Here is a 25,511-nt window from a genome sequence, read left to right as displayed (position 1 = left end):
GGGATGATGATCTGTGGCGACCATGCAGAAGAAAAGTAGTTTCACATTGTGACATCGGCAAATTTCTCTTACGTAAGATCTGAATTCCACAACTGTGGCAAATCTGCCTAAAAGGCCCCAGAGTGTCTTAAATGTGTAACGACAGGACTCGGTTGTAAGTGGTCATTAACATTTCATTACGTGTCATGTCTTTCATCTCTCATGTGCAGTAGTGGTGTTACATAAGAGCCGTCTACTATTGGCTGGTTTGATTGGCAGGAGGAACATGTCTTGAGGATGGAATTAAAAGTTTAGGGCGAAGGAATGCGAGCGCTGAGGATCACCCTCCGTCTCCCTGTCAGGAGTCAGTGGCCTTTGTGTCACATGTCAGAGAGGAAGATGGAAGAAGCCCTATTTTCATCTTGGCCAGAAGCAGCATGACCGTGTCCCCTGCTTAGGCAAAAGGCTGCCATCTTGTCTCCTCACATTGCAATCTATAGGCGTTTTAAGCGGAAGGGTGCCCTCCCGGGAGCGTCATCATCTCGGAGCTGTCATCCCCTTCCACAGCTTTGGGCTGATGAGCGGGGAGCAGGCTTTACTCGGCGCGGGACTCCATGACGCTGCTCGGCATGTGTGATGCATACATTTAGCTTGTACTGTAGCTTTTAAAGCCAGAGGTCCCTGCTGGATGAGCAACTTTAAATTCCCAGTTTTCCCAGTTTGTTTCACAACTGTCCCTTAGACTGTACAACAGTGTTTGGAAAATCGCGTGGGCACGCTTTAATTTGAAAACTCCAGTACTGCATTTTAGTCTGGATGGGCAGAAACAGAGATGTCTAGAGATTATGACGTAGAGACTCCGAATTGTTTGTTAATTGGGTCTTTTCAGTCAAATCATAGCCTTCACTGATTTGTCAGGCTCCAATCACATACCGCCAAATACTTCCTGTTTACACCGACTTACACATGCCAAGTGTACGTGAGTGGTCATGTAAGATTCGTTTTCAATCGTGTTTGTAGGAATCAGGGTTATTAAAACAGCTCCAGAGCCAAAACGCTGGTGTGGACAGAAAACCCTGTTGTTAAACACAGTAGTATGGAAGCAGCCAGAGTCTACTCACCCACGCATACATGCACAGAGCCTTTCACATTAATGCGAAGGCTTCTCTCAGTGAGATACCCATCCCCCACATCGTCCCCCTAAACAATAATGTCATTGTTTTAATGTGTCCGACACATCCCAGCACACGGAGGCTTTCACGGATATCCAATCTAAATCCTCCTGTCGAGGGGCAGTGAAACTTGTCGTCCAAAGCTTTGTAATTGAGACAACTCTGAGGCATGGGCCGTCATTAGCTGATTGGCTGGTGGCCAGTGAGAGAAAGACAGAGAAGAAGACAGGGAGGGAGGGAGATATAAAGAATGTCTACAGAGGCCAAGCGGGTGTCTGACTTAACAAGCGTGTCATTTCATTTCGCCGGCCTCAACACCAAGCATATCCTCATCACAACACAACGATTAGCTCGTCAGTCGGGACCGTATCACAGGCGCGGCGGCCTAATGAGATAACAGTGGAGCTCTGGCGCTGCACGTCTCCCGCACTGGGCCGTACCTCTTTGCCGATGAAGGAGCTGCACAGAGTCACAGTGGACCAGAAGAAAATGCCACAGCTCAGGATGACCTTTCTGTTGAAGCGGTCGCCCAGGTAACCGAAGATTGGAGCGGCCACCATGAAGCTGCAGATGAACACTGCGGAGAGAGAGAGGGAACAGGAGGGAATATTAGTTTGGATGCAGCGACAGACCCATGAATACATTTGTCATCATTGTCATATTTATAGTCTTCGTTTCACTCTGCTTCATTGCAAAGTCTTGATTTGCGACCGGACCGAGCCCAGCACTTCAGCTTCCCTGCTCCACTTATTAAGTCAAGACCTGTCAAGATCAACTGGGTGATACCAGTCAGCCACAGAGTCAGTGAAGGACTGCCAGAGGACACCTCCATTCAACTCGGACCAATTAAAAATCCTGTTACACTGCATTCGCTACAAGAAACCTGGCAAAAGAAAAGCAGATCCGGATGATACAGCCCAGGGTACTGACACTGAGAAGGGTTTTACAGGATTCAGTGTGAGGGGGGAGTTGTTGAGGAGGATTGTGAGAAAAAAAGTACAGTTTGGATTATGTCCAGTCCAGCGGAGCTTGAAAGAGACATGGAGGGGAAAAAAAGACAGAGAGGTTTAAGTAGTGTGAGGTTGGTTGAGATAAAACGAATCATCAAGGCGATGGAGAAAGCATAAAAGACAACATGTCGGGGTTTGGTGCATCACTGCTGGAATTACAATTAGTCCGACCACATGCAAAGGAATTAACACTACATCACACAGCAGCACTCATTCTGTCCCGATCTATACCAGAGAGAGCACTGCGGTGGCTGCACCGCCATGAATAATTCCTCCGTCTTAATTTCTTACAGCTGAGCTCATGTGCCGGTGAAAGGAACACGAGTGCTTTAAAATGTGTTCGCCTAATTGCCCCGCTGCTGACCGGACAACCAGGAACTGTTCTTATGGGGCCTTTTAGTCTGTATTCATGAGCAGGACCGACCAGACCAGACCTGAATCTTTAATGCTCTCAAACTGAGACCTGTGTCTTCGCAGAGGAGAAAGGGAAGGAGATGTGACTCCTGACAGCACCGAGGGGAGCAGGGCAGGAGGGCTGGAGAGTTTTGACACATCATCAGCATAAACATACAGAGGAGGAGAGGAGGGAAAAGAGATGCGAGAGCAGAGAGAGGAGGGGCGCGTTATATAAGGCCGAGGCATCGCTGTCCCACAGCTGCTGAGGCCAACCAGCGGGATAAGGGACAGTAATCAGATTAGAGCATAACTGTACTTTAGAACATGTGATATCATGGAATGACGAAAGAAAGTCATTCCATAACCCTATTTTGTGGAAGAATGTAAAAAAATTATAATTTTATATAACTTTTTTGGAGATCATGAAATGATTTACTGCTCTGTGCTGTTTTTAACCCTGATCAGTGCATGATTTATTGGAGTGGACCAAACAGAGAATAATAATGATTTATTATTATAAATTACATATATTTATACATTATTTATATAAGTGGCAGTTTCAGCTTCCTCTGAGAATTTGAATCAATATAACAATAAGATATTCTTAATATAAAATCTAAATTTGACCTAATTTAAGTTTTAATTGTTTTTATTCTTTAAAAAAAAACATTCAAGAATTAAAGGTATTAAAATGTCCTTTTATGAGCTAGAAAAAAATCTTATTCCACAAAGCAATGAGAAAAAGGTACTCTACAATCTAATTACTATTAATGAATGATTCTATTATAGTCTGGGTTTCACAGGTGCTGAGTTTGTCCCACCTCGCCCTGTTTTCTCTCTCTCTCCTCCTCCTCTCCCTCTCTGCAGCCTCCATCATAAGCCCCCGTGTGGTTTGTGCTGCAGGTTTATTGTGCATAATGTTAAATGACTCTGAAAACTGCTTTGTGCAGGTTTGACTCTCTAAAGAGCTTTGCCAACTCACCCTGCAGCCACAGCCCTGCAGGACACACACACACACACACACACACACACACACACACCCACACACACACACACACACACGCGCAGGGTGTAGCAGTGCATACTGGAGATAAGATGAAGTCGAGGGCTCCAAACACTCCCCAACAGCTGCTCCAGCTGGGTTTAAAAGGCCGGGGGCCAGAAAAGGTTGAATCTCACTGTTTAGCACTTTGTCAAAAAATACATATGCTCATATCATTAACTGGCCCATTTGGGGTCATTAGCAGGACCACACACCACCGGCTCTCGCTCTGTGGCCAACGCAATTTTGTGATTTGTTGATAAGCTGCACCACTTTCTTAAGGCTCATTATCACCTGTTAGCATCTGGGAATAAATTCAGGCCCTGACAGTGTGGTCACATTTATTAAGTGTTAGCTCTGCTGCTCATTAACCTTGCTTCTGTCGGAGTAAGAACAAGTGTATATATTTCGTTTCACATGCTGTTTGCAAGTTTAAGCCCGGAAGAGGGGACTGTACTTTTGGAAAGAAAGAGAGCCAACGACTCCTCGGTGCTAAGCTTGGCGAAATCAAAATAAACCAAACATCTATAATACAATCTTTAGTTTGTAGTGTATCTGATTTAGTGTGTCATGACAAAACCAATTCTCAAGAAGCCACTGTCAGAGTAATGCGATGATGAATTGCTGTTGCACTGAATACAAAGAGATGCCATTGTGACAAGACAAAGGGGGAAACACAGCCTTATCAGGTTGTTTATTTTTAACAAAAGCAGGTACACCTTTCCACAGAATCAGGGTGTGCTACTTTCAGTTTGACTCCATTTTACACCTACACATTTTACACCTACGCATGGAGACCTTGTCTTGAAAAGGGTTGGGATGACCCATCCTAAAGAATATATTGCACCTCTGAACTAGTCCAGTAGTCTCTGTCTATATCAGGATTGTTACTGTAAGTGTAATTATCGTGGAATGAGTTGTAATTGTATATAGTTTATTTATGTGTTTATTGTCTTTCTCTCATTTCTTTGCAGCCATTGGAGGATGCTGGGGAGGGTCGGTTGTGGGTTCATTGGCGATTCTTTGTGTACTTGTTAAATTCCAATAAAATACTATAACAAGCATTAAAAAAACAAAGCTGGGTCCCAGAAATCCTGAGAGGTCGTAGTTATATTTGAACTGATTTATAGATGTACATGAGACATGTGAAATGTGGATATCCTCAAGATAAAAAAAAACACATGTACATGTAAAAGATAGAGTATAACATATATTCACAAAGAAGACACCTTCTTCGTTTCAGTAAAATCAACAGGAAAGCTTCATGGTGCCACTGATCTAATTCATATAATGTTCAAATATGATATATAATGAGATTGCGCACATATGGCGACGGGACAATGTGCATCTTATAAAAGACAGAGTCTGGATACACACTTAAATCAAGTCAAATTTATGGAGGCTCATCTGCTCCCAGGAAACACGCTGTCACGATAAACACTTTACATAAAACAGGCCCACTGTTCTCCTGTCAGTCCAGGCTGAGGGCTGCAGATGTTCCAAATGAAGACATCTGTCATACTTTAAAACTACGATTTCCTCACTTTAACATCACTTATCCTGAGAAATCCAGGATGGTTTATGTCTTAATAAGACAATCGCCAAAGCTTTGTTATTGATGGGATTATGTTTTAAAGTGTGTTTTCTGTAAAACTGTTGATTGGCTTGATTAGTGAGATTTTCTTTACGAGAGAATAAATGTGTTCAGCAGACAACGTGTTCAACTTCACAGACTTTAAATGGCCCCGTCAAACAGGAAGCTGGTTTGACTGACGTACAGTCAACAGCTGCTGAATAAGAAATTTACATAAAATGTTGCCCGTCCTCACAAGCCACATTCCTTCACTGACCAGCATCGTGTCTTTGTTCATTCCCGTTTATACAGTGTAACTCAACTGGAGGTGAGTCCACATAGGTGTGATCTCCACCGTGTCATCAGAGATAAACTCACAGCTAATGGCTGAAGATGCTGCAGATGAAGTGCACATGCAGGAGATACGCTGCCGGAACGCTCCTGCAGCGAGGAGCTGATGTGCGGCGTGCACCACAGGCGTGGATGTTTACACTGCAGGCCAAAGGGGGGGGAAACGTTTTCATAACCTCATTTAAAGGACAATGGTCAGCTTTGACTACTTCAGCAGGCGGCCAATGACTGTCACAGCACGACAGTTCACCCGGGCTGTGTTTTCAATGGAGAAGTAAAACATTTTATAAGTGCTTTTAAATAAAAAAACACACAAGCAAAAACTCAAAAACATCATAAAAACAACTTAAAACAAAGTCGCAAAGAAAAACGAAACAATAAAAGATAAAAAAACTAAACTTGTGACAGAAATTTAGGCATGACCTCCAATTACAAAAATAAAAAGTAGAATTAGGTAGAATCTGTGAATACGTTAAATATCCTTTGATTTAAAGGAATCCACCGACTCGACCTGCTGTATTTCCTCTGACAGGCAGGTGCAGAGACTCTCATTTCAAAAGCTCTGTCCCCCTTCATCTCAATCTGGAACAATAACCTTCGTTATTGACACTCCTGTTTACATCTTGACAATGGAAACATACAACAGAAGGCAAAAAATACATAATGAAATCTAATTTTTCAGTTGCAGGTAAAGCAAAAAGTCAAAGAATGTTAAGAAAGTCGTGACTTTTTGCTGGTAATCACAGTATTGGCTGTTGGTTTGTAGTTACGAAAGCTGGCATTGGGTAGCCGTCTATCTCTGAGGGAAGTGAGTCGAAACTCAACCAATCCACCAGTATCAGCTCTGCCTGACATCCTGCCCTTATCATTAAGCTTGTGCAACATTTTAGCTTCACAAACACACATCCCTGTCTTTGAAAGCCTTTGTTTATCTCCTATTAGGCTCGGAGTAGTTTTCCGTTCCACACCAGTGACTGTATACGTGAAGAAACATTTCGGAACTAATTGAAGGCAAGAGCACTAAATTATTGTTTATGCTCATAAGAATCCTGAGTTAAGCCAAGCTGTGAATACAAAGACGAGTCAGTGTCCCCTCACTAGGTTGATTGAACCATTAAGGTCATTTAATAATGTCTGCTCATCTGACTGCACCCTTGGGGCCAGGTGAGTAGAAGTGGTTTTGTATTTTGAAGTCTTTGTAGATTAATTAATCATTATTCCTTCTAATCTATTTCACCTTGTCTCTGTAGTGAGGCCTTAAAGGACAAAATGAACCCAGAGCCTCTAGAACCTTGTGTACTTCTGACAGAAGAGATAAAAGCAGTCCAGTGTATCCACTCAATCTTTTTCCCACAAAAGAATTCAAATTCCAGTCTTTTGCACGTGCCTCAGGTACAGGAGGGAGCATCCGCCCTGTTCTGATGTTCTCTGATGTTCTCGTCTTTAAATTCCACACAAGATGCCGCTGTGCGTGTTTCACACTTTGTCTCAGCGAGTAAATTACATCAATTACAGCGGTCTTAGGACATTCCACGACCAGACAAAGGCTTAGAGGCAGTCTAAAAGCAGACTCAAAAACAGGTATAGTGGAGACATTGACGTCTGACATCGCTGTGTAAGTGTGATGTTACACTGGTGCTGAGTGAGGCCCTGCATGAGCCACAATATAATGACTTTACTCAGAGCCTCTCTAGGCCAGAACTAATAAAAAATGTCGGATATTAATTCCGGAAAACTTATTGTAAAGGTCTTCACCTTTTACAAATACAATGTTTTTTACTTTACAATGATCTATTAAGTCTCCAGACATAAAGGTCTTGATCATTCATCTTCATTCGTTAATATCACCATCATCATTTACCATCTTTCTCCATTAGTGGCCCCACATGAATCATTTAAGACCATGTAAAAAAAAGTCTTGTGGTACCAAAAGCTTTTTTATCTTTAAAAAAATTACACTGTAAAAATGGTTTGATTGGTTAAATTGTTCTAATTACGCCTCTTCTGAAGGATTCAGATGTTTTTCTCACCACATGTTTTTTGTATAAGAAATTTCACACTAAAAATAACTTTAAAGAAAACCAATGACATGGCCCATGGGTTACACTCAACAGTGGAAATACTGGTGCAGTGGAGCAGAGACGCTCAGGCGCCTGTTGTTGGGCAGAAACAACATAGACAGTAAGGAAACTCAGAAAACACTTAAACAAGCTGTACACACAACCACACACACACACACACACACACACACACACACACACAACCACACACACACACACACACACACGCACACACACACACACACACATACACACACACACAAACACACACTGTTTCTCTTCTCCTTCACATGCCACACAGACTAGAAACACCGGACATCCAGCCCTTGCTTTGATTGGCCAGCCGAACAATACCTATGGGATGACTCACCGCCTGTGATTCAAAGCCGCTGCGAATAGAGCGCTATGCGTAGATACAGACACACATATGTTGTGTGGGTGTGTGTGTGTGTGTGTGTGTGTGTGTTATTGATATTCACTGTGCCTGCACAGATGTATTTCCCTATGAAACACTGGCTCTCCCTGAAGAGAGCACCTGTGTGGCTCAGCATCCGGATGCGGGATTGCAAATTCTCAGCAGCACATTATTTGAGCATTTTCTTTTGAGGTCTTATTTCTTGTGACAGTGAAGAGACTGATTAAGGTTGAAAAAGTGGAAATGAAGGTTCTGAGAGGCACAGGAATACAGTACGGCTTAAAGCTGCACCAAAGCAGATGTACGCCGTGTGCTGCTTTCAAGGGCTCCCTTATAAGCTACTTCCTCTGAGATCAGGCTGTTGAACTGACTGTGGTTTGTCATGGATTCAAAAGCTGCACCTGTGCGGAATTAATTACAAAAAGAAATATTTTTTCTTTTGATTTTAATATAGAATTAAAAAGGCACAGAGCTGCGTTGAGCTACAGAGGCCAAACACAAAAATCAAGATCTCTTTCAAGGACCTTTTTTACTGTCTCTAAATGGGAGGTTATGTTTCTGAGTTAGGAGGAAAAAACTACTCAACTGATTATCATAACATTTTGTGTAAAGGGTAGGGCATGACCTGAGGAAGAGAGCGTTGCGTTTTGGTGTGGATACGGATCAGTAGGCGGAAATGTTTGTCAAGATAGATTTTCCGAGAATAGTGTATGAAAGGAACTAAGCAGGTTTGAATGACAGATATATGGGTGTGAGCTATTTTGTGCAGATCCAAATAAAAATCTGGATCTAGTAAATGTGGTTCATCAGGGCCTTGGTGGTGGTATGTGCTCTCCGAGTGCAATTCTAGCCCTTTAGGTGATTGAAAATGAAATAATCCATAGCAGAGCATGCCATAAAGATAACATGGCATAAAAACCACAACCTTAGTGTAATGACGTATATTGTTATAATGCTCTTTTCCCAAAAAAAGGAAAATGGTATCAAAGTCATCTGTGGAAACTCCTCCTCCCTCTTCCTCTTCATTTTAGCTTTGTAATTTGGGTATTTCCCACAAGACAGCTTCATCCTTGCGGCTGTGCAGCCTGACAGTCAGGACGTATAGGGTCCAACCAGGCCTCAGCGGTTCAAGGAATTCCAGTGTCCGTCAGCCGCAGGACAAAGAACAGGGGGAGCAGGAGCAGCACATCCTACCTGCAGGTCCAAACGTGTCTGGAGACATTAGCGTTGTCATTCAGCGCCATTGACCCTTTGACATATTCACAGTCGGTAGTGTGTGTTTGTGTCTGGGCTCGAGCGCTCATTATGCCGTAAACACGCTGCTTCCACAAATACATCTTTCATCTGCAGCGTCTGTTGACTCTCCTCCACCTTTGTGCCTCTGCCCTTTCTGTCCCTGCAAGGTTATCTGCTCTGCTGCAACCGGAGATGTTTGTGCGGAAAGTAACTATGGATGAGTAATGTCTGGTAGTCAGTAAAAACAGCTTGGTAGTTTGTTGTTGCACGGTCTCAACTGATATGATTTCTGTTATCATGTAGATTAGACAATAGATTGTATTTGACTTGTAGAGACGACAAAGCAAAGGCTTTCAAATAGGTTTGTGAATTTCAAAGAATACATGGCATGATTGTGCAGAAGTCCAAAAGTGTGTGAAATTGAGCTGCTGTGACTTTGGGGTCACAGCCCAGTGTCATCATGGCATTCTGGTGACCTCACATGGAAGATGATACACTTGTCATTCAAATATCATCTTATCATAACCATTGAGGTTAACAGTTCAAATGTTTTGGTAGAGGGCACTGACACTTCTGTGGAAATACATCAGGAAACCCAACCCTGCATACCAATGTCATCACACACAGAAAATGTTTGACCACAAGTAACCTCTCTCAGAAAACAAAAACCCTGCAGTGTGTCACATGACATGTTCTCTGTGCAGCAGAGGGCACACGGGGGAACACAGGTGCACGGACTAAGACATGGACACGTGACGAGGGACATCAAATTAATTCATCTGTCCATGGCTGCCCGCAAAACAAGATTGCTATTTCTCAATCGGATTACTCTTTCACAATAAAAGCACTGCAGCTCTAATTGTGGATGAGAAGCAGAGTCTGCAGTCCCCATGGTCCTGATTTAAGCTGATCATGTACATTTGTCTGAACACACAGCAAAGTAGCTGAAGATTGCTACCGGGACATGTGAAGCACTGCTCCCTGACTTTCTTAGAGAAATATTCAGGTAGAGGAATCTGATTCACATCGTTTCCGGATAGGCACGGACAAATAAAGCCATTTTCAGACCTGAATTCTTGAGAATACCTGTACTGGCCAGAACTTTCTCAAGAGTTTGCCATTCATACGTGAACAATGAAGCAGAACATTCTCCACCAGGTGAGGGGGGGTGCAGCAGACAGAGGAAGGACAAGACGTACTAATTCTGCAGTGGAGATCACAGGTTTTTGTTTACTGCAAAAATAAAACTGACTTGACATCTTAATCTGTGTCCTTCTACGTGTATGGCACAGCTTTTTCATACTAAGATTGTGTTTTGTTGTTTTTGTGTCTGTTCGAAACATCATCAATACTCCGTCTCGGCATATCTCGCAAAGGCTCATTGGGACATTCTCCAGAGTTTTAATTAGGAGGTTGGCAGAAGAAACTCCAGAGGCTCTCACTCAGACATGTGCAGATACAGCCCCTCCGGAGAATGTCAGGAGATTACCTGGAGTTCAGTGTCCGTCTGAAAGTAGCTTCAGGGCTAAATGACAATGATCAATACAGTTCACATTTAACAAATGTATCTGCATTATGCGAATTTGCTATTATAGTAACACCAAGGCGGAACGGTGATGGGGGGTTTACTTCGGAGTTTGTGGCTGTGGAGACGTACAAGCTTACATTAGTTAACCCAACACAGCCAGGAGGCTTGCACCATCCCTGGTGTATTATTTTCAACACATGACTAAATCTGATGCTGTTTACTGGAGTTCTGGGCCTCATCAAACGTCTGTGTGTGTCCATATGGAGCAGAGTAATTCACGCTTCTAGCTCGATATGATATTCAGATGAAATACTAACGAGAGAGAATCAATACTTCTTACTTAAAAGGATGGGATGTTACACTCATTTCACTGCTTGATCTTTTTCACGCAGACAAGAATATCGTTTCAGCCACCGTGTGTGTTGAGTTTGCACTGGTGGGAGTGGCAGCTTTCTCTCTCCCACTAATGATTAATGGGGCTGCCTGTGGAGGGTGTGATACACAACTTTGGTCTGAATGGGAAACCGGATCCAAACATGCGAGCGATGTGTCGTACTGTAACGCACACATTCTCATCACATTTCTGCCTCCTGGATTCCCCTTCATGTGGCGCCCCGAACATTTCTGCATTCCTCGCATTTCTGATCGCCGCTAATTCTCTAAGAAACCCCGGCGCTCAGACTTCACCAGTGTTGGGTTACCCATGCGTTGGCTGCCTCTTGATAAATGCCACATGAAGCCTGGGAAATACCCATGCGAGCCGCACTCTCTCTTCTCCTGTTGCTGTCAAACTCGGCAGCTAATTCTTTGCAGAAGCTGACATCAAGCGCTACCTGTTGCCAACTTAAACCTCTTTTATTTTACTCCATCTTTCAGCCCCTGTGAGAGCTGATGGCTTGTCACTGCGGCAGATCTCTCCACTACCTGCTTCGTGTGAGAGCTGCAGCTGGGGAGGATTTCACGCTGCTACAAATACCACTCTCGCTGGCGGGAGCCCTCTGGAACATCATCTTTTGTACATTACCAGCGCATATTATAGGCAAGCACATATGGTGTGATTAAAGAAGGTGCAACATTTTTTTCCCCCCGTTCTTAAAACAAGAAACAGTCGTGAGACTTGCTTTCAGTCGAGAGTTGCAATCTGCAGTCCAGGCTGCAGCATTAATAAAAAGCATGTTGTTTTTTCCAGCAGCAGGGCACTCTGGGCAATGTTTTTTTTATTTCCAACCATTTTCTTGCACTAACTTCACAAGAAACCGACTTAATGAATTTGTCAGTGTTTGTGTTATTGTAATCCACCCTTGACATTGGGACTAATGGGATATGAAACCTATGATTCCCGTTAAAAACATATACACATGCTTTAATTTAAGAATGAATAGAGCATAGAGACGTACCTGTGTTTGACCTTGACTTGCTGAGGTATGTATGTATCAAGCGCATGTGTTTGAACAGGAGGACTGTGTGTGTGTGTGTGTGTGTGTGTGTGTGTGTGTGTGTGTGTGTGTGTGTGTGTGTGTGTGTGTGTGTGTGTGTGTGTGTGTCTGTTCCTGATTGATCTGTTGATGTCGCTCTGAACAGAAAGAGCTGTTCGGCCTCCCGCAGCGTCAGGCGATCGATCTGTGTTCAGCCTCTGTTTCCGAGAAGCGGGAGGAAATGTCACGAATGATCTTTTTGGCCCGAATGTTTGATCTATTCAGTGTTGACTAAAAAGGGCTATTTTTAAATCAGTGTGAGTCTATACCAATAGACTTGCTTTGTTCCTTAAAGATAAGAGTGATCTCACGGGACGTATACTTGGATTAGATACTTCAGTCAGTCCACATGAATTTCGACCATATATCTGAAATTACACTGCAGCTTTTGGGCACTTAATGGAAATTATGCTATTGCTAGCTGCTTTCCTCAGTGGACTTGAAAATACATACAGCGTCTTGTGTGCGCTGCCTGTTTCACACAATGTGGAAATTACGCAACCATTTGAGAGAACACTTTGTTTGTCCCTCCTATTCCGCTCTGTAGCCAAGATGGCGAGTGTTGAGGGTGACAAGAGTCTATTGTTTGAATCCATCACAAAACTCCACCACTGCTTTGTTTGTTTCTGGTGCTTGACAGTAAGGAGCCACCATCTCATAGGCCATTTACATGAAAATGTGCTGTGACTCAAGTTAGATACTTCCATCCACACATGTACAGGGTATAGCATGAATTGTAAGTGAATTGAGACACAGCGAGGGTTGACAGCGCTTGTTTAATTGGCCATATAATCCTGATTGGATCGTCAGTCACTCATTGGCAGTGCTATTGGTTCGTCAACAGGAAGTGAGGGGGGAAGGAAAGGAGGAGCAGGGTGCCAATCATCGCCCAACAACTGCCCTCCTCCGAGATGTGGCCTATAAAAACAGCCAGGGATGGAGCCCCCCCCCTACACACACACACACACACACACACACACACAGAGACACACACCGGGCTGTTGATGCATCATCAGGTCATTGTTCTATTCCTGTCCCAGCAGGAGAGGAGCTGCTCAACACCCATCGCAATGTCATTATTTAGCTTTGGGAATCAATAGCGGAGGAGATTAAACCTCGCTGCCACCCGTGACCAGAGACGACGCCACAGGTGGCTCCTTCCTCTCCCTCCATTTCCCATCATGCCTTCATCTCCTCGAACTCCTCTGAGGTGCTAGTGGGGGTGACGACGGGGAAACAGCAGCTGCCAAACTGCTGATAGAGAGAGAGGGAGCGAGAGAGCGAGAGGGGACGCACCGAGGGACGGCAAATGACGGCTGGAGACAAAATAGGAGCAGCTGTGAGCGGCCAAAACAGCTGATCAAGCACTGATAACTTCAGACTGTGTAAAAGGAAATCAGAGAGGGCCTCCATCCAACTGTAGGAATTTTTGACTGACACTGACCATAAACCTACACACTTGGCCACACCTCGGGTCCACTTCATAACAGCCTCCAGACGGCCACAGCTACAATACAGCGCTGGATAAACCCTCAGTGTACAATGCTAACGTCTTGTGGTTTTGGCCTAAAGCTTTTGTGTGTGTGTGTGTGTGTGTCTGTGCAGTGCATGTATACGTCTGATGTGTAACGTCTCACACAGCACCTGTGGCCTCATTCTTCGAAGCTCACATGCTGGCTGACTGACACCCTGTTAAGACTGGTTCAATGTCAGTTGGTGTGTGTGTGTGAATGTGTGTGTGTGTGTGTGCCGGTGTCGCGTTTCAGACAAGGTGGGCAGCCACACACAGAACAGGGCACAGACAGTCTGTGGGCTGTTTTGAGCACCGGCTCCTTATTAAGCTGTAGTCTCATCCAGCCCTACTGACCCCAATACCTCTGCTTCCATGTTCCACCAGTGGGGGGGATCGTTCATCATGGCAGATAATTCGACCCATTAAAGATATTTTTTCCCGTGTCTTGCCTCAGAGCGCTCGAATAGAGTAAGCATGTTAACAGGAGGAGAAAGCCTTCTCTCAGATTTCTCAGTGTGGTTAACAAAAGGTCTCAAAACTCCCCTCAACCAGAGGTAACCTCATCCAGGTGAAGCCCCTCTCCTCTTCCTCTCTTCCATTAACCCCTCCTGCCCCGCAAACCCCCTCACTTCACACAGAGGCCGCCCCGGGGCCGTTTTCGGTGGGAGAGTTGGAGTCCCGGTGCTCTGACAGGTCCGCTGAGCGCAGGTGAGAGCATCTCCACCCGCTAATGGACCGAGCCGGAGAGCTGCAGGCTTAACCAGCGCGCCTCTACCCTAACCTGACTGACAGCTCCCAAGCACATCATCCCCTTACACAGACAGCTGAGACCTTAGCTCCTCGGGCAGTCATGGTGCACGTGACGCGCGCTCACGCACGGCAGAAATGAGCACATACCTAACATCAATTTGTGTTGTGTAAGCTGCTTTTAAAAGGGTCGCTGTTTCCAAATAACAGAAATAGCTGGTGCTGCGGAGGCCGAGCTCACCACAGGGTGTTGTCCATGCGTTGTCCTTTCACATGTAAACACCAGTTTACCGGATGGAAAGAACCTAGTGTACTACCACGTCATTGGGTCTCACGAGTGTGGAGAGTTTCTTATTATATCTATAATGCTTAATGCATCCACTCTCTAACCCGCGGTACAGTTTCCTAATTGGTCCCATTTTTACCAGTATCATTCCTATGTCGAATGAAGTTTATTCTATTAAATTCTGGGGGGACGAAAAGTGCTGAATGTGAAGCTTTTTTCCTCAAAAACAATTATATTTATATTGATTCATTACCATTTATAAGATCAACTTTTCAAACTCTCCAACGAAACTTAGTGAAGAATGTGGTATGGGTCAGGGAAGAAGTCCTTATATCTTAGTGCTGACTGCGAATGTCAGGAGACTCTGAGGAGGCAAGTACTCCACTGTGTGCAATTCTATTTATGACAATGAGAGACCATTCTAGATTTTCTTTTGGAAATCTTTGTGAAATTTGTTTCAAAATCCCAAGTCAAACATTAAACATGATTAAATGCCACTTCTAAAATACACCAAAAAATTGACAACAGACATGTTTTGCAGTGCAGCAATCGAAATACATATACTGCAGCAGGTCATGAGGCTCCTCCTGTGCTCAGTGAGGCGAGTATTTCCAAAAAGAAAACAGCTTATGAGTAATGTTTAGATATGGGACATTTTTCATTCCAGTAGTTCTGATCAAGAGCCAAAGAAAAGGCTCAAAACTCGACTTTTCTCTTTACCTGAACCAGATTAGAATTCACGAGAGGGATTCTGACTCAGACCGGTGTTTATTCTGTGACTTGGATCCTGCAGTGTGTGGTCAGTGTGTTTTTTTTTATTTATAAAATGTGTGAGGGTGACCTGGCAGCGGAGGAAGGGAGAGAAAGCACCAGCACACACAACGCCCACTGGCTATAAAACACATACGTGGGCAGTTTGCATTCCCAGGTGCACAAAAGCTGCCTGGACAGAGGCAGCAGAGGGAAGGCAGAGCCGGCCTGGCCTGCAGGTGCTCACAGAGGCAGGGATTGTTCCCTCCAGAGAAGGAAGCGGGCGGTAAGGGGTGCTTACTGTAAACATGCACACGCACACACTGACACTCTCCTTTCCAGCGCCCTGGTCACATCAACCTCCTAACCTCGTCTTCACATCCAGCCTCCCCGTCTGCGCCCACCCGCTCTCGCAGCGCTCGGCCTGGGACACCCGGCATTCCTCAGGCCGGTGTGAGAGAGAGAGAGAGGTCGCCGGGGGATCAGGGGCCAAGCGGAGTCTGAGCCCTGACAAGCCGGGACCGGCCAGACGAACGGAACACAAAGCACCGCTGCTTTTAGCCAGACTGAGTGCTTCACGGAGACCTGCAAACGCAGACGGTGCAGAGGGCAAATCAGCTACACATGCCGCTCAACCAGCATGCTGTGTGTGTTGAAGAGTGCGTGTGAGCCTGGGCCAGTGAGAAGGTGTGTGTTGCCTAAATAATGAGCCAAGACAAACAGAATTAAGAGTCAAACGCCCTTTGCAGCTTCCTGTTTCGTGTGAAGATTTTATACCAAGCAGACTTCACCTGGAAAAGTGTGTTTTCAAAAATACAGGCACGCTGTGGGTTGAAAAACTCTGAATGGCTCTTTTCTCACCCTTAGTTGTTGCCTGAGTCGGGTTCTCTGGTTTTATTCACACATCAGAAACGTAAGGATGTGAAATAAAACCGTGACTTTGAGTTGTATGGCTACACAACAACAAAATTATGAATGACATGGAAAAGAATAGAGGCGATAGAAGCTTAAGATTCACAATTTGAGCCAAACTGGCTGGAAATGATGAAATGGCTTATTCATTGAAAAGCCAACAGGAATCACAACACTGATTTCTTTCTCCTGGCAGATATTTTTGTCCTCAACACGCCTTTCAGCTCACCTTGACTTAGCCCAGCAGAAACATCAAGTGACGGAACACAAACACTGGGCTGTATTCTTTCACCCGCACGCTCACAACTGGCTGCCCGCCCCTCAATGGCACTTTGTGTGTGCACGTTTGAACGAGTCCGAGGGAGACGGGGTCCAGTCCTCCAATGAGAGGGCTTTGCTAAGGTATCTCTCTCTAAAAGGTGATATTCACTGAGGACCAGAGTGGAGCAGGAAACCCTGCCCTGCAGCCAGAAGTGCTCTAGACACTCCGGGTACATGCAGGCAGGCGCTGAGGAGAAGGGCTCGTCTGGCTGCTGACTTTGTTTTGCTTTCAGATGACCTGCCGTGTCACCACTGCTGCTGTGAGGAAACGCTGCAACCAAAACACCCTCGCTTAAACCTGCCTGCGATGATTTGTCGTTAAAGAAATGTAACCAGCTTCTACCTCAATATATTTCTAAATTTCAACAAACTGAGCACGTGTCCATTTTGCAGTGTCGAGATACTCAACAAACCAATGCTGTGCTTCGAATGACTGCAGCCTTTCACATGGTGCTGCAAATAAATTCTGTAAAGGTCAAAATAATACCCCACTTTGTTGCCATAGTTGTATATTTAGCATTACACTCCAATAACATTGTCTGACTCACAATAGACGGTTAAAAACAATATTCTTTTAATGATCGGAGTCCCCACGCCCAACTGATGTTGACTCAAGCCACACACAAAAAGATTTATAAAACATCTTTCATTCAAGCAGTTCTACTCCCCATCACCTTTAAATAAACTTTATTCGTTTAATCAGTCGCCCTCTATAATGAGTCATCTAGAGAAATCTTGAAGGATTTAGAACCAGGGGGAAAAGTCTGAATGGTTTTAGAGCCTGCAACAGTGGCACGTTATTACAGGGGAAGAGAAGATCGATGAGAGGTATAAGTAAGTCATAACTTGATTCATCATTAACTCCATAATGTGCAGCACTTCCATCTGCAAACTGAGCCATCGGTATCTCTAGCGTTTCAGTTTTGAAACACAGAAACATCCGAGTTACACAATGATGACCTTCATCATGCGGACAATGTGTTAAGCCGATCAGCTAACCATTTTTCACAGGTGTTATTATGGGATTAAAGGTCTTACCTGTTTGCAACAGGCCCATTCCGCTGTCAGTGACGTTGTAGTGCCGCTGGATGTCGAGCAGGACACCTGAACACAGGAGGAGAGGGAACAACATCAATAGACTGAATAACAACCATAATCACAGGTATTGAAACAGGCCTCTGTCTTGGACTTAAAGTGAATAGAATTCTGGGTGTATGATCGTCTTTTGTGGCTTGTGATTGTTGTTGGATGTGGTGGCTTGACAGCACTCAGGGGCTCATTCACTTAACATCCCTGAACAGCAGCATAATATCCCTGATAAGTGCTCTCCTAGCTGCCGGGCAGGGCTAAACTTTGCTGTTAAATCATACTTTCCACAAAAACAAACAATACACTTTCCCCACAAATTATGTCTCATCTACACAGCTCTGAGAAACCGCTCCTGCACAGTGAATACTTTGCTACTGTACTTAAGTCGATTTTTCCGGAATCTGTACTTTTGCCACCTACATTTGGACAAAAATATCTGTATCTTTCCTTTTAATGCATTTGAGTAGAATTGTCTTATTTCGCCATATTGAGCGCCACCTTCCCAACATCAAGACAGATTTCCTAAATGAATGGGAGAGTGACAAAGAAAAGACGATTCCTCCAGCTCGACATACGTAACAGGGCCAAAATGAAACAGACTCGACAGAGGGAGACTCGACTGCAAAGAGGGGCGGCGCAACAACATGGAAGAAAGTGACGAATCAGCCAGTCAATCAAGCAGAGCTACATGAACACATTGTAGAGATTTCAGATTTGACAGATTATTAAAGCTCACAGATCATGTTTTGCTTTAAACCTGTTTTTGGTCTGGTTTCAGTTTGCTTTGAAACAGCCAGTAAGTGGCTCTCAGAGGGGAACTTTTTACTTCTATATTTTGAATATATTTCAGAGCCTGTACTTTTATACCTTTACTTGAGTAAAGAGGTTGAATCAGTGCTCATACGTTTACTTGAGTAACGAAAGTGTGTACTTTTTCCCTCTGGTAACAGCAACAACATGACTTTGCTCCACTGTGAGAAACCACGCGATACTTGAACCTCACTCTGTCAGTGTAAACCAACAGGAAGCTCACATACTGTGCATGACTCTCATACCTTAACGAAGCACATGACACCTGATGCTAGGCCAAAGGTACGACAGGGGACACGCACGAACAGCTGAATCTCTGCTCGTCCCGAAACTAGGACTTGTGAAACATCGCAAACCTTTTAACACATCATAAACATCAGAAGATGAAGAGGATCACAGGGCGATAAAATTAGGGTTAAAGAAATTCCTCTACGGCTAGCTTACAATTTCAAACTTCAGTAAACGAGAAACAGCACGTCTCATCAAATGAATCCTGCTCCTCTCGGGAACTCCAGCTCTGCGAAAGTTCAAAGTCTCTCTCTCGTATGTTATTTTATTTTTGTGAAATCTCTATCCTGGAAGTGCTCGCAGTCCACATGCAATTTTGAATGGAACAGCGGCATGACTAACATTTTAAAAAGCCGTCTGCCTCTGATCTGTCTGCTCCTTCGCTCTGAGCCCTGCAGAACCCGGCATAACCTGACCTCGAGTCTACTGCACCTCTGCTACACTCCGACATAACTCGTCCATATTGTCCCCGTCGACTCGGAGCGAAGAAAACAGCCGAGCATGTAAATAACCACCCTCAACATAATGGAAGTTGTTGATTCTCTTGTGCCTCGACATTGGCACGACGTGTCTGTTTGTCAACATAGAGACGCAGCGGGTTTTAAAGGCGGCTCGCAGGTTGGACTGGGACTTGGAGCAGAGGCACAAATCAGATTCCTGTCATCTGAGTCAAAGCACCTGCTCACATTCTTTGTTTGAGAGCTGTGCTCGCTGCTCCTTGTCGTCTTTCCCTATTATGAGGACTTGAGTCAAGGGTGCTCTCATGCTAGTTATCATCACCCAGTTTCAGTGAAACCGACAGTTCAGTCACGTACAGGTTCAAAATAAACACACTGATTTGCTGAGTCACCCTGGCTTTGTCATGTGGTCAGGGCACTTGTTGTGAGCAGTTCCCACAGCTGCCCCAGCACATAGAGAGGCAGTCAGTCCTCGATTCAACGCAAGTGTGACTTAAATACTTACCTCCGCCCAGGAGGTGATGTTTTCATTTCAGTTTGTCTGTTAGTTAGTTAGTAGAATGATGCAAAGACTACTGGATGGATCCCCACAGAACTCGGTGGAGGGATGCCACATGGGTCAGGGATCTTCTTAACAGGACATTTTTCAACATTTTCGTGATTTCTCAAAAGAATAATTCATGGAACTTGATCTTGAAAAAATCGGACATGTTTGAGTTGAGCCTTATGATTGGGTGCCATCCAAATAAAGATCCAGATGTATTTAATCAAATGTGGCTTCACAAGGAGACTGTTGGGCCTCGTGGAGCTATGCACTCTCTCAATACCCAGCCCAATTCAGGGTGAATCAGGGATGAAATCAGCAGCTGACATCACATGTTTACATCACAGACTTCAGATAAGAAGGCCTGTGAGGGTTTGCTGAGCTGATCAGCTGTCCGTGTCATCACACACTGAAACAAGCACACACTTAATACCACTTGTTATCACATCACATGAAGTTGTCAACCCTACATGGCCTTGGCCGACAGGTTGGCTGTTAAAAACAACCCCAAACAAAGGATCGGCCCGTCCAACAGCGACAACAGTGTCCGACAGTTTACTGTACGACAGCAGCTGTACTTGTAATTGGCCTGGAAGGAGCGCACAGACACTTATGTACAGCCTGCTGGGAGGGGGGGGGGGGGGGGGGGGGGGGGACTCCTGTGGCAGATGGCGGAGCGTCCCTCCTGGACAGAGTCTGCGTTTGCCTGAGCCACACCCGTCTACACTTGCCACGCGATTATCACACAATAATAAAGGTAGAGTTGGCAAAATGTAATTTACTGTAAAACCAGGAGAAAACTTCTGTGACAGTTGAGATAAACTGTTATTCTATACTCAGCAGTTTGTATCCCAGTGGATGTGTATCCATTTAAACAAGTGGTGGGAGTCAGGTCAAATCCTCAGTGTTTACTGTACCAGATTCATGTACAATGAGCTGTGTAATGTACTGTGCTAATCTGTGAGGGATTAGAGCGAGCCAGCAGCTCTGTGTTTGTGTAGCAGTGTATCGCAACTATCCTCTCTATTCTCAATGAGCCTTTTCACTTCATCTCTCGCCCCATCATCCACTGTCCTCCAGACGCATCTCTTCTTTTTACTCAGTGAGGCTGAGATTCATGTTTTTCGGACTGTCCTGATAACACAACAACTGTGTCTTCGAAATACAGAGGGACTCGGTGATGTATCTGCGGACGAGGCACTCACAACCCCTCGCCCAAGCTGGCAGCGCCCAGTTCAGTTGCCATGGCAACGCGGTGCGGGCACTCAAGGAGATAAAGGTCAAGAGACCACAAAGGAACTCGGCTTCCCAGATCTCCCAACTGCCTCTTTCTCCTCCTGACTGCAGCTGCATGCATCCATGAGAACGTCTCTTTACAGGACATCTCTCTCAGTCACACTCAGGTGGTCGGAAATCACACCGGTGATTATAGCGTGGCAGAAACACCTCGTACGACACCATGGCAACAGTGAAGAAGAGTGATATTTCACATTGTGGCTACACCTATAGCTCACTACTGCCACCGTGACAACGCCGCACACACAACCCCACGGATTCATTTAATTGAACAATGTTAATGAGCTTATCAAGTCTCAGGGCCTTCGGGGGGGGGGGGGGGGGGGTCTATGTGTATCCGAGCGCGATGCCAGGAAACATGGCAGGAATGTGGCTCTTCCTGACTGCACAGCACAATAACACCAGGTACGTCCATGTTCATTCAAGGTAGCAGCGCTCACACTCAGCCTCTCCCTCCCTAATGTGCTGGACACTCCCTTGGTTTAGCTTTATGTAAAAAATTTTATCATGAACAAGCTTGATGGAATGGGTGAATAATCAGGCCTGAGTGTCTCTGCTGGTTTCAGGTAACTCATCAGCCAGCCGGTTAGTTCGCCTGCTTGTCCGTCCTGCCTGTAATACTGTCTTTCACTTTCCAGCAACCAAGACAATGTCCATACGGAGACTTCCTGTACCAGTACCACTCATCCTACAATTGATTCTTAGATCATCATTAAACTTTTGCCAGTCGTACGTTTGGGTCCAGCTCCTGCTCCACCCGCAACAATATCTCTGTCACACACAAAAATAACTTCAAACGCTCAAACAAGAAAGTATAGGGAGCGATGAAGTCTACATCAATGATCCATCAAATACCCTTTGGTGGCATCAACTTCAAAACCAAAATAATTTATAAAAAGTAAGCTGTGACGTCCTAGTTACGTAAAGGCCCAAACACTAAGGATAAAACTAGTTTTTCTAAATATCCGCATGGGTGTGGACAGGGTATTGTGACCTTTTAGAGCTCTTTCATGAATTTATTGTGAGCTGTACATACTCGTGGCTGAAGTGAAAACACAGAGCTTCTACGTCGGGGGCGAGCGAGGAGCTGACACTCATTCCACCCTCTCATGAAGTTCTCCTTTATGACCAAAGTGTTCCTTAAAAAGAATTCACCCAAAATGGTGAATGTAAACAAACCACAAATGCTGCATTTAGAGCGATGAATGGTGAATGATCATTCTTTGATACGAATAGGACTCTCTTTCAGTCTTTCCTCTTCCATTATAAGGCCTCCAGTATGTCCATTCACTCCAGTACGTTCATTTACTGTACAGACAAAGATTTAAAGCTGCAGAAAACTGGAACTACTCTCGCCTACAGCATCATGTATGGAGAAAAACAACAATACATTATTACTCTGACTTAACATGATAGTGAGTGTGACACAGAGTGAACATTTAATTGAGCATACCGAATGCTGTTTTTGCAAGGCCAGATTCTGCGCAGTGACGCACGCCGCCAGGATTGCTCCTCTGGGACCACCATACACATCACAAACACACCGTAAGTGAACAAATCCACACACAATGCCACACCCCGCACAACCACACACACACACACACACCCACACAGGACCACATCAGCTCAGAGGGGACAGATTTCCTATCAAATCCCCAAAAGAGCAGGGTGGATCTCTGGCCCCTCTGCTTCTATTTCTGCTCAGAGAAACTAGGCTAGGAGGAAGGAGAGAATAGCAGACCAATTTAACTGTGATGGCTGTCGGTGAGAGAGGGAGAGAGGGAGAGAGAGAGAGACAGTGAGAGAGAGAGAGAGAGACAACGAGAAGAGTCATGAGAGGAAGAGAAAGAAATACAGTAGGTGGTGGCTGCATCAGGTCAGTCAAGGCTGCATTGGATTTGCAAAGCATATGTTTCCATTGTTTATATATATATATACTGTGTGTGTGTGTGTGTGTGCATGTTCCCCTTTCCCCTGGTTTCACTGTGTGTCAGAGTGAGCGGGAGCCAATGGATGGAAGTCATTCATTCTGGCCAGAGTGCGGCAGGCAGCGGTGAGCCGCTCTGCTGATGTGGCCAGATCCTTCCCCCCTCCATTCCTGCAAAGGGGGTGATTCCTTTTCATGTGTCACCCCCCTTCAGTATAAATAGTCTGGGAAAGGAAGGGGGGGGGATATAATGAGGAGAAAGTGTATTTTCTGGTTGTTCTTGTGACCAAACTTTCTGGATTGGAGTGTGTGAGACTCAGTAAGGAACAGTGTGGGGGGACCCAGCAGCAGCAGCAGGGTACAGAGACAGGCCCCGGGCTGCCGAGCGCCTCAGACTGCAGCGAGGAGAAAGGTGACCACAAAAATGCCCGACTGCGGCCGGCGGGCTCCTGACCGACGGCTCTCCTCCCTTGCTATGTGGCCGCAGTGGGCGGGGGAGCTTCTCTTTCCATTCCACTTCCTCTCCCTGCCACACAGAAAGGAAACGTGCTGCAGATGTCTGGGAAACAGTGTAAGGGGCTGCCGGCACGGGAGGGCTGCAGAGCCGGTGAAATAAAATCAACAAGAGGCGAGGAGTGTGTCTGTGCGCTGCAAAGTTCAACTCCTGCTTCTCTGTAGGAAGCACATCAAAGACACAACGCCGCAGTGAACCACTTGTGTTGTACACCATGTGAGAAATACAGTAGTATTCTTCTGCTTGGATGCTGCTGTGTGGGCGTGAGAAAGAAAGGAGGTGTACATCTGAGAGCTATTGATTAAAAGGCTTCCTATGGAGTTTTCGGACAGCAATGCCTTTTACGAGCTGGTCTACGTTTAGTTTTTTGTGATACACACTGCTGGCAAGCAAACATAATAGTAAACAATTCCCAATTCAAAGAAATATGTCTTTACATGAATATATGAAAACTGAAAAGGGCAGACTCACATTCAGGCACTGAGAGAGAAATCAAACCTGCAAAGTTTGTATTGATATGGACATAAGGCCTATACATTATGGTTAGACTGCCTTATTGAGAGTATTGCACTGATATCATTTTTGTTATTTACACTAGAATAAGAAGAGTGTTGGTGTCATGTGTCCTGTAAAGCCGTGTTCATTCAGACTCTAATGCTGCGTCAACAAAACATAGTTGGAAGACAGTAGAATTGGTTTTACATACATTCTATAAGACAGTTTTCCTAAATTTAAATAGAAGAGTTTAATGATTACTATGTCGCACAAATAAAATAAGTTTTGTTACATTTCTGAAGCGATGTCAACTCAACAGTGGGGTTATTAGGTTGGGCTATCACAGTTCCATATACCATGATACAAGACTGAAGATGTTTCCATAATGGTTTTGTCTCTTTGAGTTTTCCACTGATGGATGCGTCATTCAAACTGCACTTCCTGGATTTGATATCCTCTTCTCAGTATGAATCTGTCACCAAGTAGGTCCAAATGGGAAAATGCATCTTATACTTTTGGTTTCAGTTGTCTTTCAGTTGTTTCATTGTCTCTTTTTTTACTTTGCCTTATCAAGGGTCCACTAAACATTATGAGTTTTAGTTTCATAAAACCTTTTTCCCACTATTCTAAAAGCTGATTGTGAAAATAAAATATTCAACAATGATATTTCTATGCAACCAAAAACGACACAAACAAAAAGTGTAATTAAAACATTATGGTTAATTTTTTACTGCTGTGCTGATTCTGGTGTGGATACCACCACTACACTGCTGTCATGCACCAAGATGAATCAATTCCAATCGGAGCGTGCAGTGTGTGAAGACGCCGCTGTTCCACAGACACAACCACCATTACATTTGAGACAGCTTTCACTCTAATCTCCTAAATTTGTGACGGCCAACTGTGGTAATGAATGAAATTAAAATTCCTGTGGGTTTGCCAGCGGTACCACTTTGATTAAAAGGTTGTTTTTTTCCAGCTAATTTTCTTTCACTAATCAAAAGCTTAAATTCAGCTCAACGGCCACGGTGCATTAGTCCCAGCCAGTACGTGCTAAATATTTGATGGTAGTGGAGAGGATGCACAGTGAGGCAGCGAGGGAGCAGACTAAACCTATAGGTCATCAATATTACATGCGGGTGGTCGCCCACTTGTTCGTATGAGATAGTGCATTAGACGTATTGGGAGGAGACGCAGTGAAGCGGAGCAAAGGTATTTGAGATGAGATGAGAGTGTTGTGACTGCCAGGGGATCTCAGTGGGCTGCACTCGTTCACACCAGCGTCTCTCAGGAATACTGAGCAGCAGCTCAACTCAACCTTGAA

The 25,511-nt window shown here is 44.7% G+C and overlaps 1 protein-coding gene across 4 annotated transcripts in view; it reads right to left on the bottom strand.

Annotated features, from left to right (window-relative positions):
• spns2 (SPNS lysolipid transporter 2, sphingosine-1-phosphate) overlaps positions 1-25,511 on the bottom strand; it is a 66,804-nt gene that overhangs the window by 29,298 nt on the left and 11,995 nt on the right. For 3 of the 4 annotated variants that reach the window (XM_053441210.1, XM_053441208.1, XM_053441211.1), the window contains exons 2-3: positions 17,805-17,870; positions 1,592-1,728 (exon numbers count right to left, since the gene is read on the bottom strand). In XM_053441210.1, coding sequence (XP_053297185.1) covers positions 1,592-1,728; positions 17,805-17,870 — 203 coding nt within the window. Of the gene's footprint in view, positions 1-1,591; positions 1,729-3,378; positions 3,482-17,804; positions 17,871-25,511 lie in introns of those variants that run through there. The other variant, XM_053441212.1, reaches the window with a different exon arrangement.

This window comes from Pleuronectes platessa, chromosome 15, assembly GCF_947347685.1.
Source record: "Pleuronectes platessa chromosome 15, fPlePla1.1, whole genome shotgun sequence".
NCBI classification, from domain to species: domain Eukaryota; kingdom Metazoa; phylum Chordata; class Actinopteri; order Pleuronectiformes; family Pleuronectidae; genus Pleuronectes; species Pleuronectes platessa.
The sequence above is the reverse complement of the archived record's forward strand: the minus strand, read 5'-3'. Positions and strand labels throughout refer to the sequence as shown.